The sequence below is a fragment of the Protobothrops mucrosquamatus genome, unplaced genomic scaffold (assembly GCF_001527695.2).
Source record: "Protobothrops mucrosquamatus isolate PMUCROS unplaced genomic scaffold, P.Mucros_1.0 scaffold35, whole genome shotgun sequence".
Classification (NCBI taxonomy): domain Eukaryota; kingdom Metazoa; phylum Chordata; class Lepidosauria; order Squamata; family Viperidae; genus Protobothrops; species Protobothrops mucrosquamatus.
This window is the reverse complement of record NW_015386419.1, coordinates 1,099,070-1,117,981: the sequence shown is the minus strand read 5'-3', so window position 1 is coordinate 1,117,981 and position 18,912 is coordinate 1,099,070. Positions and strand designations below refer to the sequence as shown.

General features: G+C 35.9%; 1 protein-coding gene across 1 annotated transcript in view; it reads right to left on the bottom strand.

Moving 5' to 3' along the window:
* Positions 1-8,389: 8,389 nt before the first annotated feature.
* TDRD5 (tudor domain containing 5) overlaps positions 8,390-18,912 on the bottom strand; it is a 28,619-nt gene continuing 18,096 nt past the window's right edge. Inside the window, exons 10-15 of the mRNA XM_029283198.1 lie at positions 17,674-17,874; positions 16,677-16,835; positions 14,666-14,893; positions 11,499-11,588; positions 10,880-11,103; positions 8,390-10,292 (exon numbers count right to left, since the gene is read on the bottom strand). Coding sequence (XP_029139031.1) covers positions 10,019-10,292; positions 10,880-11,103; positions 11,499-11,588; positions 14,666-14,893; positions 16,677-16,835; positions 17,674-17,874 — 1,176 coding nt within the window. The 3' untranslated portion in view covers positions 8,390-10,018. The remainder of the gene's footprint in view (positions 10,293-10,879; positions 11,104-11,498; positions 11,589-14,665; positions 14,894-16,676; positions 16,836-17,673; positions 17,875-18,912) is intronic.

Below are 18,912 nucleotides of genomic sequence, written 5' to 3'. Positions count from 1 at the left end.
CCCTGCGCTGTGAATGTTTACATGTTATGTTCAATTAAACCATGACAACATGTAATGTTTGTATATTATTATTTTCAGCAGACTGTGTTTTTCTATTGTTGTGACTTAGATGACGTTCAGAGCACATTTTATGACCAATTCATGCAAAATTCCGCGTTATCCCAAGGGGTTCACATACTTTTTCTTGCAACTGTATATGGTGCCCCAGGCCACACTGACTAATGGCACCACTGAAAATTTGCATTTGCAAAATGATTTTGAAAAGGGGGCAACTTTGGCAACCTCTAGGCTTTGATATCTGAGGCCTACTTGTTCTTAGCCTAAACTCTGCGGATCCCAGGTCTTAATCCTCCTGCTCTCGTGCCTCTCAGCCTGGGATCTCTCTTACTTTGCCTGTCTTTCTACCATTGCTAATGTTATAGGAGATGAGCAGTAAAGAGTTAGGGTTCAGAAGGACAATAGTGGAGAGAACAAATGTGTGCACGTAAGAGTTTCTGCAGGCATACAAGTCCCCATATGACCTTGGACTTTGTGACTTGGCCATGAATTCATTCACCCTAACCTATCTCACAAAAATATTGCCATGAGGAGAGTGTGCAGGAAGGCCCACCTGCTCTATAAAGTTGTCTTGGATGCCTAGATAGTAAGTGGTCTACATATGGAGAAAAATACATTTTTTACAATGCAGTCATTAGACCAAAAAGACTTTTCAACATCTACTTTTTAGATATAGTAATGCTATGTATTTGAGTACTTCTGTTTTAAGGCTACATCAATATAAATGTAGTGAACGGTGACCTCCACTTCACTGGATTCCATTAGAAGCTCCCCAGAGTACATACTGCACTGGAGTTGAGTATGGCCTAGCTTTTAGGAACAGCTGGAGTGAGAAGAAACATTCTTTTGAAGTTCAATTTTTAATTCATTGTAAACATCCCCCTTACCTCCAGATACTCTTGTGTAATAATCCATCTTGCTAATATATCACTTGTTAGCAATCCTGGAAACTTTAGGTGTTTCCCCCCCTCTTTTTCTGCTGCTAATGCACCACAGTGAGTTATGAGTCTTAGTAGCTTTCAAGCATGGTACATTTTCAATTCCAAAAATTCCCAGCAACTATACACAACACACCTGAAAGAGATCAGGTTGGAGATCATAGTGACAGACCTGTAGAAGTATAAACGTGTTATCTGCATTAGAAAAGATGGCTGATTGGTAAAGGTCCTGATCACTCAGAGTGAATACTGCAAGAGTTTAAAATGTTAGACCACCTACCATCTCAAGCATATCAAACAAGCAATGATTTGCAAGTCATACAGTTTCCTCTTCCTACTCTTCCTCTTCCCCCTACATCTGAACTAAAATTCCAACTCATGCAGATGAAATAAATTAAATGACACAATGGTTACAGTCAGAAGGTATCAACATCTGTATTTCCATCTAGACTCTTACCATATTGTGAGAGCCAGTATGATGTAGTGTTTAAGGTAGCATGCTAGAAACCGGGAGATTGTGAGTTCTAGTCCCTGCTTAGGCATGACAGCCAGCTGGGTGACTTTAGGCCAGTCACTCTCTCTCAGCTGAACCCACCTCATAGGGTTGTAGAAGGAAAAAGAGTGTTAGATATTTCACCGCCTTGAGTAATTTTCAAAAGTAATAAAAATGGGATAATAAGTAAGTCAGCAAATAAACAAGCAAACAAATGGGAAGGCAATCAGGAAGATTCCTTCGTCATATGAGTCAAAATAGGCCTCTGTAAAAACATATTTGGAGAATTCCACTTTTTATTTCTAGAAGTTTAAAACATTAACTGTTTTTCAAGGTGAAATGCCTCACCCTGAAAAGGTAAATTCTAATAACACATGTATTCAAAACATATAAATTACATATAACATATGTATCATAAAAACAGCAAAATCAAAAAAAATAACGATAAAGTAGCAGCAGGCTCAAAAAGTAATTAAGAAAGTATACTAAAACTAAAAATATGCATTTTAAAACAAACATATCTTGAACAATCTCCAGAAGGCCAGCAAAGACAGAGCCTTGTATATGTCCTGGGACAAGGCATTCCAAAGATATGGGGCCAGTATAGAAAAGGCCTTGCCCTAGAAACTCAATCATTTCACAGTTCCTGTTGAAAGATCAGAGAACAAGGTTGCAGAGGTTGACCTGAAAGTCTGACAGTCTCATTTAGATTCTGGGGCTCCTTTAGCTAACTTGGTCCCAGATCATTAGCGTTTAAGAGCCAATAGATCACCATAAAATGGGGTTGGCAATAACTAAGAAACCAACATAGCTGGTGCAAAATAGGAATAACATGATCCAGACACCTAGCTTCTACAAACCTTTTGGCTGCTGTTTCCTGCACTAATTGGAGTTTTTGATAGGATGTGGAAGTTGAAAACTATTCTTAAGAGCAGACAACAGACCAGCTACAGGCCTGTTTAGTTCTACTAATGTTCGGTCTTTAAATCACTTCCATGCTGGTTTCCACTCTTAATCTTTCAAAATTGGCTTGAAGCTGATCTGATTTTTACTTATGTCAGTCACAGAACATGGAGAACACACATGAGCCAATCAGTGCATTACTATCACCCTTGTCCAAAAGTATTTTGCTTATGAACTATTTTGAGCACCTGACCATAAGTTTGCCTGGTTATACACAGGGTTAAGCTCTGGGATTAGGAAAATAAATATAATTTTACAGAAGTTGCCTCAAACCAATCAAAAAATAGGATATCAAAATAATATTCAGGATAAATTTGAGCATATTAAAAATTATGATTAGCTTCCCCTTGGGATTGCTAATTTGTTCAATAAGATGCCAGGGTGGATGTAGTGCAACTGTACTTACTTTTAAATATTCTGTGCTAGTTCTGAAAGCAAGATTTCTTTTTTGTTCAGTTAAAAAAAAATCCATTAACCAAAGTCTACAGTATAAGCTATTTAAGATCTGCCATTAAGGTGCTGATAATCTTTGAAGAGGAAGAGTAACAAAACAAAAATAGGTAAGCAGTCCTGTTTGAAACACAGGATTCAACCTCACTAGATCTTTTGAAAGATAACAACTATAGTGATTTAACAGTTGTAGATGAATTGCTACATTATGACAGGGAAATGACAATTTACCTGCCAGTGTTACAGCTTGAAAGAGGTAAAGTCTCCTTTGAGTTTAATTCAACTCCTTGGTGAGTTCATGGAGATGATGATGGATGATGATGATCTAATCCATTCAGTAGTGTCTGACTCTTCGGTGACTCTATGGGCCAGGTCTCTCCACATTTTACATTCTTGCACTTCTTTGTGTTTTTCTCTGCTCTGGCTGGTGTCATTTTTGTGTGTCATTTTGGTGTCCAGCCACTATGTTCTTTAGTGGCCCGGTTTCCTTTTGCCACTAACTCTTCCAAACTTAATTGCTGTCTCCAATAAATTCCCCCGCATGACATGGCCAAACTGAGACAATGGAGATACCTTTGCATTTTTTCTAGGCAACAATCCTGAAATGGTTTGCCACTGTCTTTTTTTAGCAAGTGGCTGTCCAGTCTCTTCTTAGAAACCTCCAGTGATGAAGCACCTACAACTTCTGAAAGCAAGCCATTCCACTTCTGTAATTGTTCTGTTAGGAAGTTTCTTCTTAGTTCTAGATTGCTTCTCTCCTTGATTAGTTTCCATCCATTACTTCTTGTCCTGCCTTCTGGTCCTTTGGAAAATAGGTTGACCCCCTTTTTTGTGGCAGCCCCCCAAATATTGGAACACTGTTATGTCACCCCTAGTCCTTCTCTTCTCCAGACTAGCCATACCCAATCCCTGCAACCATTCTTTATGTTTTAGTCTCCATGCTTTTAATCATCTTAGTTGCTCTTCTCTGAACTCTTTCCAAAGTCTCAAATCTTTTTTATAATGTGGTAACCAAAACTGGATGCAGTGTTCCCTGTGGTCTTACTAAGGCTTTATATAGTGGTATTAATACTTCACATGATTTTGACTCTATCCCTGTTTATGCAGCCAAGGATTGCATTAACTTTTTTGGCTGCTGCTCATCAGCAATTGTCAGCTAGGAGCTATCATCAAACTAGATGAGGAAGGAATTGTCCAAATGAAATCCCCTTCTGCACACATGCAAGTGACATATTGAAAATGATGCAATTAACTAAGCAGTAGTTTTCAGCCTATGAACATACTGCACTGTGACCTAAATCTGCCTGACACCATTTCACCTATAGTAGGATCTTCAGTTCACTATGCTGGGAGCTTAGTTTTCTCACATATCTGCACTGCACGGGGATCAGATATCATTATTTAGTGTTCCATTATTCTTCAACCATCCTCATCATTATAGCCATTGTCTATCCACTGCAGGATGAAGTCCTCTTCCACATGTTTCCAATCAATTGGCTTTCTTTTGCCAATTGTGCCTGCAATACTTGCTGATGTCATCGATCCATCTTGTTTTAGGTCTCTTTATTCTTCAATAGATTGTTTTTTTCCAAAGCGACATGCTGTTTGTAACAGTTTTATTACACATGAATAAAGATCTACCATTTTTATTGAACCATTTATAAGGATCACTGCAACTTTAAGGATGATCTGCATTGCAGCTGTTAAAATGAATGTTCTACCAAAGTTTCTCTTCTTGTTTCAAATGATACCTATTTTGAAAAAAGATGCCAACTTGGATGAATGGCAGAAGAGTATTAATAAATTTATCTGGGCGGGGAAAAAACCAAGGATTAAATTTAAGATCTTACAAGACGCACAGGAAAGAGGAGGACTTAAAGCGCCTAATTTGAAATTATACTATGATGTGGTGGTTTTAACACTGGTTAGTGATTGGCTTAATTTAACAAATAAGAGTATACTTCATCTTGAAGGATGGGACTTATACGGGTGGCATGCATACCTAATTTATAATAAAAAAGTTGACAAGGTTTTTAAATCTCATATTTTAAGAAATGCTTTATTGCGTGTCTGGAAAAAATATTATCATAAGTTAAATTTGGGGGATTCCTGGACACGCGATAGAGGGGGTATCTATGGGTGTGAATTTGGATAGGATTTCTTATAACAAATTACTTAAATTGGTAGGGAATGATTGGCAATTAAAATCGTTAGCTGAGTTAAAGCAAGAAAATATTGTACAGTCTTGGTTTCAATATACTCAATTGTTGGTTAGGTGGAAGTTAGATCAAAAGGTTGGTATTACATTAATGGAGGAGAATTTGGTAAAATAGATTAAAGATCAAAATTGAGCGCATATAAAGAGAATTTATAATGCTTTAATAGAATTGGATTCGGAAATGGAATTAGTTAAAGATTGTATGGTAAAGTGGGCCCAAAATATTCAAGAACCGATTCCATTGGATATATGGGAGGTAATTTGGGTTAGGAATGTAAAATTTACTCAGCCCCAAAATTTAAGAGAAAATTTTTACAAAATGTTTTTTAGATGGCATCTGGATCCCAAAAAGTTGTCTTGTATGTATCCTAATTTACAGCCCAAATGTTGGAGATGTGGTAGTTTGGATGCTACTTATTTCCATATCTGGTGGACTTGTAGAAATATAAAAGCTTTTTGGATTAAGATTTGGCTGGAACATTCAAAAGATTTTTAAGAGAAAGATAAAGTTTACTCCACAATTATTTTTATTGGGTGTTATTACAGATTGTGATACTAAAGAAACTAATTTGATGTTGAATTTGATAACAGCTGCAAAGTTATTGGTAGGGCAATATTGGAAGAAGGATTGCTTGCCTACTATAGAAGAATGGATGCTTAAAGTGTCAAACTTAGCAGAAATGGCTGAGATCTCTGCTTATTTGAAGGATCATTCACAAGAAAGATACATTTCGGTTTGGAGAAGATGGATAGATTATATTCAGAATAAATATGGGACTAAAAAGTTCCATTTAGCTTATGAGTAAATTTTAGAGTATTATTATTATAGTAGAATTTTTATTAGTTTCAATTATATGATATTATTATTATTTTAGTATTAGTATGGTTTAATAATTTGGATATTGTATTGTTTAATAATTAGGATATTAATTTATGTTTATGTTTTTATTATGTTTATTTTTAATTTGTTTATATTTATGCTAAAGGGAGTTAAAGCGCATTATGGATTTGGTTATTTATATAGTTGGTTAATGTTAGTTAGATTATCATTATTATATTTGAAACCCTGTATCCAGCTCTGGGAAGTGGGGGAGGAAGAGGGGGGGTTGGTTTTGGGGTTTATATTGTAACTGTTATAAAACTTTTCAATAAAAAAAAAAGGATGATCTGCAGAATATCCAGTGTCAGAACTGAAGAAGCTTCTTGGATGAGAAGCGAAATGTCTTCAAGGAAAAACAAAGTCCAGTTGCCTTTTGAAAAAAAGCACCTTTGGGGCAACCATGACCTGGATGACTGAGAATCTCCATAGACATCCAGTGACAACAAATTCTACAAGTTTTGTTTTAAATCATTTGGATCAGGTATGTATCTATGTATGTATGTATTATTTCCATTGATTTCCATTTACACGGCTGCCCATCTCAAGTTCATGTTTCTGGGTGGCTAACAGTGCTAAACTCTAAAAAGCATTTAAAAAAAAAACCCAGAAAGCAAAGCAACAGCAGCCAAGGTAAAAACAAACAATCAATCACAATTAGCTAAGCCAAAACACAGGCTCAGTCCCACCTTCTGTCTCCCAGCCCTGGTAACAGAGCCACATCTTAAGACCTTACAGAAGGCTAACAGGATTGCGGCCAATCTAATCTCTGGTCCATGCAAAGAGGATAAAACATACATATTTTTTTAAAAGTCTGAAGCTGTTTTTGTAAGTATCAGCTTATATAGCAAAAAACTAACAAACAAACCCCAAAACCTGGGTGAGTAAATCTTAGAAACTTATATCACAAAAAAACCACATCGCCCATTGTTTGTGCAAATATAGACACAATTCCCAAATTTCTTGGTTAATGGAATATCAGTCTGCTGATATTACTCTACCTTAAATTCAATTTTTAAGGCTAAATATTTTAGTATATATGTAGTCCTTGACTTATGGTACAACCATTCATTTAGTGATCATTTGAAGTTACAGCAGCACTGAAAAAAATGACAGGACCATTTTTCACACTAATGGCCATTGCAGCATCCCCATGGTCACGTGATCAAAATTTGGATGCTTGGCAACTGGCATGTATTTACGACTGTTGCAGTGTCCAGGAGTCATGTGATCACCTTTTGTGACCTGACAAGAAAATCAACAGAGAAAACAGATTCATTTAATGGCCATGTTACTGACTTAACTTCATTGATTCGTTGATTCACTTAAGTGTGGCAAGAAAGGTTGTAAAATGGGGCAAAACTCACTGAATAACTGTCTTGTTTAGCAGTGGAAATTTTGGGCTCATTTGTGGTCCTAAGTCAAGGACTACCTGCATACGGTATTTCAGAAATCTTAAAATAACTGTGCAAGAATGACATTTTGTCGATGACAATTTTCAGTTATCCAGGTAGAGTTGTCTGGAAGTTGAGACATAATTGGACTTCTCTTTTTTTGTTTAAAACCTTTCGCTGCTTCGTTTCAAACCAAAAAAAGAACCAGGTCCAAGGATGACTTCAGTAAGAAAATGTCCTGTAATTGAGCACCATCTAATGACCAAAAAGTGGAACAAAAGCTTTGGACCAGAGCAACGGAAAGTCTGCTTAGAAGCCTTTTCTGAGCTGATATCATTTAGAGAAGAAAAATAATAAAAATGGGAAAGCCTTTCTGTTTGAAATACAAGATGCAATCTTATTAAACCTTTTAAAATGTAGCACCCTATACTGTAATTTGCAGATGAGTTGTCACTTCAGAGGCAATGAAAGACAGGGGAAGCAACCAGCTACCTTTCAGTGCTGCAACCTAATAGATGTTAAGGCTTCTTTTGGATTCAACCTGGCACTATTTCCCTAAAACAATTGCTGTACTCTGCTTAAACGTACAAATACAGCACGATATCCACGTATTTATGCATGATTAGTGACGCCTACCAATGCCTGATATTACATTGACAGAATATAATTCCCTATAAAATGCAGCCCCTTTTCAATCCTGAAAATTTTTCCTATAAAATGCATCCCTTTTTCAGTCCTATAACTGAAAAGGGGCTGCATTTAATAGCATGATCCCAAGCAAGGGAAACCACAGAATTACACTGCAAATATGGAAGTATTGTAACACCTCAATATTATTTCAGGTTTTTTTCTAGGTCAAAAAAATGTCAAAAATCACAATATATGGCTGGGGGAGAAACTGATGCAATAGTTTCACTAGATGTTTGTAGCATTCAAAGTGGTGAAAACAAATGTCCAATAAATTTGGGACCAGGCTATTTGAAATATTTATTTATCGTATACTGACAAATTACTCATCACAAAGGCTCATGGTGGAAAACCTAACCTCTCTGCAATCATTCATAAAACCAAAACATGTAATAAAACAAAAAAGTGACCTGAATAAAATCAATAAAGAAAAACAAGTGGATAATAACAACAACTGGTTCGCTCCACATAAATCTGTTTAGGCTTCTTCTTATCTAACCTTCCTGGAATGTTGTTTGCTTTTTTCCAGCCTCTGACAATTATTCATCAAGTAAGATTAGCACAATTTCTATATTTTCCCACAATTGTTGGGATGACAAACATGGTCATTCAGTAGACTGTTGGAATGAGATACAGTACATATAATTTAAGTATAAACTGAATAGCTTGTTGATTACAGATAGATCTGTGCCTGGCTTGAAAACCATAGTAAACAAAAACTGGAGGGAAAAACCAAGTGAGAAGTGAAAATGGTTCACTCCTTAAACCCATTACTGTACTGTTTAAAATTTTCATTAATGAGAACTGAAAATCTTGGACAGGGACAATTCCTTGGCCTATGGCTGGAAGCCAAAGGAGGGAAATTAATTTGGCCCCCAAGAATGAATTACCATCAGGCATGGTTCCAGATTTGATTAATATTTTCTGTATTAACAGCAATTTTAGACCTGGAGTGAACTTGGACACTGAAAAGTCTAATTATGTTATGACTTAGTGTGTTGTGCAAATACTCATTATTTTTTCAGGCAGCTTTTTGATCTCTAAAGCTGACGTCTATTGAAGTAGGTTTTAGTCGGGTAGGCGCTATTATTTTTATAGTGTTTCTAGTCAATATCTTTTCATATTTAAATCATAAACTCATATTTTATTTGTATTTTATTGATAGTTATTTTTAGAAGGATAAAATACACACACCCCAATAGCACTTGCTGCCTATGTATGAGAAAGGTGCTGCAACATGTGCACAGTTCATTTATTTATATATTTCTCATTTCTAGACTGCCTTCAAAGAGGGACTCCATTAGAAATTTCATTAGAAACAGTCAGCAGTTAATGATATATAAACAACTCACTCCCACTCACATTGCACATGTGCAGGAAAATATTGAGACTGAATATTTTAACGTGAGTCATTAGAAATGCTGAGAAGACAAAATACAATGTCCGTATTAATTTAAGCTCTTTCCCAGAAAACTCCATATACAAAAAAAAACCAAAAACGAATAACACTGCATGGTTATTACTAAGGCTGGTCCCTCACTACTCATACCCGCACACATGCTACACTTAAACATTGCAATATCCTAGGTTGGCAAGAACTTAATGCGTATGAATGCCAATGCAGGTTAAAGAATTGGCAGCTGTGATTTGACATTGTTGTATTTGCTGTCCTTAACTCTCAATGACTCTGCCAGCCCACAAAATTATGCATACAACTTAAATAAGACAGTTCACTGATTATTTGCAAAACCATTATATTCAAAAGTAGAAATGTTAACAGTAGTATACAACAGGAAAAGCAATATATGGGAAAAAGTCATGGCATGTTGCCTAAATTTCACTTGGGCTTTAAATTATAATATCCTATAGGCTCAAATTATAAGATTTTTTTTAGCTACTGTCCAGTTAACTAGATGAACATTAAAGTCTCTTGAAAATCTTTCATGCTGACTTTTGTGATATCTTCATCTTCCTAAAGTTAAGGGAGAAATATCCACCAGAGGCAGCTAATCGTGCAGATGCTCCCAAGGCAACAGTTGGACTGCATGGAACACAGAATTTTGGAGAGCTCTGAAGCTCAGCAGTAAAGACTAAGGCATTGTGACCAATGGCACAAGGTTCAAAGTAATGATTAGCATTATATACCGAAACTGTTTGAGTTCCAGGAGCATCATTAACCGTGTTTTCTGAAGCAGCTCTTTCTACATAGTAAAGAGAAGAAAAAGTGATCAGAAGTTATTTGTTATAGTGCCTGGATCCAACTGTTTTGTCCTGACCAATCTTACTTTAACTAGTTCACATTTCTACAATGTAAGCATAGGTTCTGCTTTCCCACATCTTCTCCTTAAATCATCCTAATTTTACTTTTGATTAAACAAATATGAAGTCATATAAAATCAACAAAACCCAATTTTCATCATGAACAGGAAGTGCTAACTGAGAAGAGGAAGCTGCTCTCATGTCCCTAAAGGAAATCCGTCTAGACTGCATGATGATTTCTTATCTGAAGCATGAAGGCCAATAGAATTTCTGTGCAAATCAATAGTCAATATTTCCCTATTTTTCACCCATAGCTCCCCTATATTTTTCCTTAAATGTTAACCCTTTCAGAATCAGTATGTCCCATACTATTCTGGTTAACCACCAATCCTGGTATCTCAGAATTTAGGATTCAACAGAGACCTTCTATGGTTCAAAAGTTGATGATTTTGTAATCTCTACTGAATCTGATTTTGTAATATCAGCTTAGCTACAAGTCCATTTTAAAAGGCTATGACATTTTGGCAACAAATTTACTAATACTATAGTAACAGCAAAGTTAGCATCAATAGAAGACCAATGCATATATATATACCATGCAACACAGATGTTGATGGAAGAAGTTGGGAATGGCAAGCAGACGATTTGTTTACATCTGATTCATTTTGACTCAGCTTTTCTGATTTCTTGGAATGAATGATGGAAACATAAAACTCTTCTAACGTTTGTGACGAAGAATCAGGTATATCTCCAACAGAGGATTCTACCTGCAGTCAAGTGAAAAAAGAAACCTGCTTTAAAACACAGGATATCCATTTGATTGACATTGTTACAATTAAAAAAAACATCTGAAGCATAGGCTTCATATGGCACAGGTGACGGTCACATAACTTTGGAATGGCAAATGTGGCGAAGATCTGAAAAGTCTAACAATACACCTATATTTTGCATATCTTATAACAATCACTATAGACTGTGGAGTATAGTTACCTAGTTGGATAATGAAATGTCCGTAAGCAAACAAGCTCAGAAAGTACCAAGGACTCCAAAGTTCAGCCCTGAGCTATTTATATTTTCTTCTTTTGGAATTGCTATAGAACATACAACTGTCCAGTCTAATAAAAACATTTCTCCTAAATAGAAACAGTACAAATCAAATTACCTTTATTTCTGCTCTCGAGCTCAGAATTTCATTTGGGGGTCCCAGATTTGTATGATCTGCTGTCTCAATGGCACTGGATGCATCCCTGTTCTGCCAAAAAGGAATTTCATTTATTACAAGGAGAAAATGAACTTCCTCCACCCCTTAAGTCTTGGAGGGAGATCCAACCTTTAAAGCGATGACAAAAGGACCAGAATGGTGGGGAGAGAACAGAGGAAAACAATTTACATATTGAATTGCCTGGGGCTCAAAGCACTATGGTAGCAGCAGTGAGGGTAGCAATCTACTTAGTTAAATAGATTTAAACAGAACAGTTATTTGCATTTTTTAGTCAAGAAAATAGAAATCAATTGAAATGTTTTGGTGTTGAGAGAACTCTTCTGGAAGCTGTGAAATTTACAAAAGCAATATAAAAGAGATACAGACATTATTCACAAACTTTTTAGTAGTAAACTTTAATATAGTATTTTTGTTAAATAGGGTGGGAAAGCTTATAACTATTTGCAGACCCATTATGTAAAGGGGAAGAAAAATTATCAGTTTTTCTTTTTTTCCCCTCAGCATCCAGCTGGGGCGGATTCTATATGTTTAATGTTAAATTTATTTGATATTTGGATCTTTTTTTCTGTTTTGTACACAATTTTTTTATTTCTTTTTTTGTTGTTGTTAGTGTTGGATGTATTTTTTTCTGTTTTTTATTTTATTCTTGTTGCTGAAACGATATATACCGTATTTTTCTGTGCATAAGATGCTATTTTTTCCTGCAAACACCCTGTTCAAAAATCAGGTGCGTCTTATACAAGGAAAAATAATGGTAACCTCCGCAGCCCAGGGCATGCCTGTGTGGGTTGCCATGCCGCTTGGTGCAGGTGTCAAGCCCCTGTGGGCTTGCCACTAACGGGAGGGGGGAGGGGGCAAGATCGTCGGCAGGCCGAAATTCCGGATTTGCCGGCTCAGCTGTTCGACGCTGCGCCGAACAGCTGATCGACGCGGAGAAACTCGCATGCTAGAGCGTTTTATACAAGGGTGCGTCTTATAGATGGAAAAATACGGTATATTTTTACATACATATACACACACCTGGACTGTTTTTTCCTTGAGTGAGGAAGACCAGATGACTGAAAAGAAATATGATTCTTCCAACCACCCCCACCCCCACATCCTGTCAGAATGGATGACGTTTTTTGAATGAGAAGCAAAATGTCTTCTTCCTCCTCAAGGAAGAAACAGTCCAGTTGCCTTTTGAAAAAGCACCTTTGAGACAACTATGACCTGGATGACTGAAAATCTTCACAGACATGTACTGTGTATCTTTTTAATGCTTGTGAACAAAATGGACTTACAAACAACCTTTTGGGATCATAACTTGTTTGTAAGAAGAACATATCTGTAAAGCTTTGTATTCCTTACTGAAGGTAAGAGTAATTAAAACTTTAACTATATAAATGCTTGTCAGTCTGCTTTTGTCACAAGTCACTCCTCAAACACTCTTAAATCTATTAATACACCAAACGTGATGCTCTTGTGAGAAAAGCAAGTTATACCATCATGCATTTTAGGTTTCCCAACTGGCAAAGTGAATTTAGTAGAGCTTTAAAAAAGGGATTTCATTCTTTTGAACTTCATTTTTTTTCCAAATAGGAAAATGGTATTAGAGGAGGGTTAAGTTTCTGGAAATTTACATTTACTTCAATTTAGGGATGAGCAGAATACCAAAATACCTGGGATTGAGGTGACACTTGTTTTGAACAAGATTTCATCCCATTAGGCAAATCCAACTGGTAGGCTATGATACTCCTTTGAACACAGTTGCTGTTTGGATCAGAGGTCATCAATGATTAAGATTTCTTTTTACTACTTTTGACTATGTTCTCAGCAGTCAGATCAATTTCTCCATAGCGTCCAAATCTTGATTATTTCATGGGATTCAACATGGGGTTATCTTTGAAGATAAGCAATGTCTCCTTCAAGTCCAGATCAATTTCTGGGGATTTCATGGATATATCTGTGCAGTCTTCTTGACAACACAACAGTAGAAATAGTTTGCCTTTGCTTTCTTCTTAGATGATTCTGGCATCCCAATCTAGCCTAATTTAAACCCAGTCTAAGTACTCTCCAGGCCTGACCCTTCTAACCGCAGACACAATCAGATAGGCACTGCTAACTGCTGAAGGGTCCTTAAAAAAAAAAAAGGGAGTTTGATAGCCCACTACCATATCAGCAGATTGCAGCAGCATTAAAGTTCTGATATTATGTGAAAACATTCATGTCTGTGTCCTATCCAATCTGGGAAATAAAGTTTGGACAATGTAGCTAAATATCTGCTTCTTTCCGAGCTTGCATACTGCTCTGTGAGACCTTAGCATCTGTTATTTGAACAGAGCTTTTAGGATATTAAGGTTTTTTAATAGTGGCATTCATGTTATGAAATACAACTAGATCTTTACTTACAATTGGTTGCTTAGTGACTGAAGTTATGGCGGACATCCGTCACCCCCAAAAGATACTAATGAACCAGATTCAAAGTTCTGACAGCTGGGCAAGTCATGTGATCACATTTTGGGCAACAAAGGGCCTGTCATTTACAGCTTCCCAGAGTCATGTGATCCAATTCACAATGAATTTTTGCCAGAAACCTGCATTTACTTTGTAGACAATGGGTTTGCTTAACAGACGCAGTGTTTGCTTTATGACCACTGAGTTTAATGACCACTACAAAAATGTTATAAAATTGGGTTGATCATGATGACTGGCTTAGCAACTGGCACAATTTATGACAGTAATTCTGGGCTCAATTACGGTTGTAAATTGGGGAATACATGTACTGTTCCTAAGTACAAACTGAAAGCATTTTAAAGCAGGCATTTAAATCATAGCCTTAAGTTTTCCAAAATATTTTGGTATTCTGCTCCATGTGGTACGCTTGCTGGCTTGTAATGATTTTCCAGTCTATTTTTATTGCTATTTTTAGTCATTTTGTATTTTACCCTTTTTAGTTTCAATCTGTATTTGCACCAATTTAAAGTTTATGGATTCAGATAGATTATGGGGTTGTTGTTTTTAAAAAAAATCTATATACTACAAACTCTGAATCTTTGTGAGTGACAGCACTGCATCTCATTTCAAACTTTGGATTAGTAACACTAAAAACCAATAACAAAATCTACCTTTTGAATCAAACCTTGGTTGTGTTGGATCTCATTTTTGTTGCCTTCATCACCTGAAGTCTGGTCAGAAACTACCATAATATCAGAATTTAAATTATCAGAAGTATCCTTATTTTTCTTTTCTTCATGATATATTGAAGGCAACCAGTTCTCATCCCAAATTTCTTGGCATAAATACACTGGCTCCAGGTATGGTATTTCAGGATCTAAGGATTGGCTTGCTGTATGCTAGAAAATGTTTACAATATTGTCATTTTAATTATATATTTAATTTCAAGTACAGAATTTTAGAGAATTTGTTCATTAGGAAATCCCGCACAAAATTCCATTTATTAAAAGTAATCCAATCACTTGTAGCCATTTTGTTCAACTCCTACACTGTACAGGGAGTCCTTGCTTACCGACTGCTTGTTCAGCAATCACTCAAAGTTACAAAGGTACTGAAAAAGGAGATTATGAGCGATTTTTAAAGTTGCAACCATCACAGCACTTCCATAGTCATGTGATTGACATTTAGGTGCTTGGCAACCAATACATATTTACGCTAGTCACAACACTCCACAATCACACGATCATCATTTGTGACCTGCACAGCCGGCTTCCAACAAGCAAAGTTAATGGGGAAGCCAACAGGAAGTTACCAATCATCATCATGTGACAGCATGCTTAACAACCATGGGTGATTCACTTAATGGACACAGCTGGAACTAAGGTCATAAATTGGCACAGTCACAGGACAGAGTTGCTGATTCCAATTACGGTCAGTAGGTGAGGACTACTTGCATCAACTTTATAATATAAGTGTCCAATGATTTAAGACACTAAAACATTTTCAACATTTCAAAATGAATATGGATGAAATTTGCTGAATAAATACTCTCACATATTCATCTTTAACTTTTATCAGCGACTTTGCAATATTTTATTCATGGACTTTTCTATTTACTACCTTTTCAGTGTATAAATAGAAAATGCTAAATACTGTAGTTGAAACCATCTTAAAGTCTTTTTTATGTATGCTTCATTTCCTAATCCCACTGATATATCTGATTATGTAATTTCACATTCATTGTTTTAAAAAGAAAAACACTGAAAATGTCTCAGTAGACACATTAACATTTGATTGACAAAGAAATATTTTAAACATTATGAAGAAATATTTATGTAAGATTATCTCATTCCCTCAGTAGTAATATGAATAATAATAATAATAATAATAATAATAATAATAATAATAATAATAATAATAATAATAATAATAATAATAATACTGAAAGCTCTGGATAGGGAGACCAGTAAAATAATGACACTTCATCCATGCAGTGATGTTGATAAAATCTACTTACCAAGGAAATTCTGTGGGTGTAGAATATTGTTAGTACACCAGACAGTTGAAGAAGAAAAAGGGGCATTGGAATATTATCTGAAGGACAGTGAAGTCCCCTGCTGTGGGGTGGGCTTTCCCATCTGCAAATGAGTGCTATAGTTGGTTTGGGCAGCCACAAAACACCCATTTACAAGAAAATAAACTAGAAGGATACTCCATACTACTTGTTTTTTCTCTAGGCAAGTGAATATACATCTAAACAAAACATTGGATTGCGGCAACCCATTATTTTCATTTTCTAATGCCTCTTAGTCTGAAGCTGGGTCCAGAATAACTATTAGGAACAGAGGTAATGTTGGAGGCTGGTGCTCTGATTTGCATCATGCAAACACTCATTTTAATTTAAAAATAGAAGGACAGCTCATGAAGGAAGTCGGATCGATGCTAAGAGATTGTCAAGCACTGCAGTACACAATGCAGGGCATCAAGAAAAGTTGTTTGTTTCTGACTTTAGAGCACCAATCTGCCTCAACACAATATTTTTGGGATTCACCCAACCATACAACCATAGTTACTAGATGCTATTTTAGAAGAGAAACTAACCCTTCCCCAGTTTTCTGTGATTTTTACAGGAACAGAGTAAAATACACGAAGAGCAGTAACCAGACACTCAGATTTTCCCACCTGTGAAACTATTACATTATTGCAAGTCTCTGAATTTGTTGCTGGGAAGTTTACAAGAAAGTCCTGCTGAAGCAATGAAGTGTCTGCTTCTGTGAAATCAGCCAGCTGGTTTGGGTTTGGTTTCATATATAGCGTAAAAGGATTTAACTCTCTGAAGCCCTGTTAAAGTAAAAATAAAGAAATACTTAATAACTTCCAGTCTGGCCTTAGAAACAAGCTGCAACCCTGGATGGTTAATGCTACGTGGGAAAGACCTTGGGACATTGGGCAAAGAGAGGCTGCAAGGGAATGGTCACATAAGAAACAGTATAGCCCACAAGTATAGTAGCTGGGGCAAGGGGCTCAGAAGAGAGACTCTGCTGTTTCTTCTGCTGTAAAAGAAACGGGGGAGAGGAGGACTGCATTTTCTGACTTGCATGGTTCTGTCAAAGTGGCTTTACCATAAAGTAGAATTAGCTCATCTGGTTGTGATTTTTATCTGGTTTAGCACACAAGGTCACAGGATGAAACATTACTTGTTTTCATTTGCTGTTCTCTTACAGCTCAGTTTGATGACTTCAGTGCTATTTATATAATGCTACCTGTACCTGAAGGTAGAGTTACAACCAGAACTCTAATTTGTTAATTAGATATGATGCCAACCCATCGATAGGCTGGCTTGCCTATTACCGATTTTTGATTTGTAGTTTGATTAGAAAATTGAGTTGTTTTAAAGGTAATTTTAGGGAACCTATTTCTTTATACCCAGGTTACTTTTCAAAACTTTTTTTTAAGTAGAGAGATAATTGATCCATGTTCAGCTTTTTTTGTATGATTATATTGCTTTAAAAATTGTAAGAATTATTTCCAATATGGATTTCTTTGAAACAATGTCAGTTCCCTTATGATCTTCCTGATTCATTTTTTTTCTTTTCAGTCCAGCTCAAGCCAGTTTGAGAATTACTTGCCATAATTCAGCATTGTAGCCCCACCCCATCATAACTTGTCTTCCTTTTACCTTGGAAGGAATGTTCTCCCTACAAATGAGAGCATGACCCTCTAATTTCAAAACATTGTGCAAGTAGACGTCATCTTCGGAACTGGTATCACAAAGGAAGAGGTAAAGGACATCATTTATATATTCATCTACCAGTCCCACCAGCAATTTTAGCTCACACAGCCTTCGGAATTCCTTTATAGCACTGACAGACCAATCACCCTTTATGCAGAAAAAAAAGAGAGGATAAAGCAGAATATAAAATAAATGCAAAGTTTAGATTTAGAATCAGAAAAGCACAAGTTCAAGTATTCTCAGAGTCATGGAAGGCTTTGGGAAAATTTGGAGGAAATAATGTTGTGCTATGTATGTTGCCTTCAACCCCTGGAGAAAAGGAAAATATAAATTTAATAAATAAACATATTTGCTTTGTTTTTCTTGATTTTTTTTTGCCAGTCTGTCTTAAAAATATCAGTTTTAAATTTAACTTCTTCTCTAGTTAATAAATAATCTTTAACTTTTCTTCTCTTCACCTGCTTTTACATTTTCACTGATTTATTCATCCTGACTTATTCGACAGTTCCACTGTTTAAATTCCAATGCTAACATTGCTCTGTAAGTAAGGCAAACCTCTTATTCTTTCCCAATGTTGCAACTTATTTTTTCTTTGAACCTATTTCAGCAATTTTGCAAATTATTTAAATCTAAAAAAATCCAGATACTAAAATACAAAATAAGCAAAATATTTAAAACAATAAACAACTACATGAAATTATTCCAGAATCTTTTTTTTTTTTTCCTCAAATTTTTTTTATTATTTTCAACATAAGAAAAAAGCAAACACAAGTACATCACAATTGAAAAAAAACCCCTCCCCACCCCCCACCCGGACTTCCCAAACCTAATCCCAGGATACTATTCATCTAAAGGTAACCTTATATTAATATCCCTAACTCCACAAAGTATAATTCTACATAAATAGGTGAAATATAAGTATATATATAGAAAGAAGAAAAAAAAATTTTTTTTTATCTAAAAACCTAACCTATATTCCACTATTTTATGCTTATTTTGAATATAAACAATCCATCTTCTCCATATTGATAAAAATTGTTCATTTGAGTGATCCTTCAAATAAGCCGAGATCTTTGCCATTTCAGCAAGATGCGAAACCTTCACTCTCCAGTCCTCTATTGTAGGTAAAACTTGACTCTTCCAATTTTGAGCTATCAACAAACGGGCAGCAGTTAAACAATACAA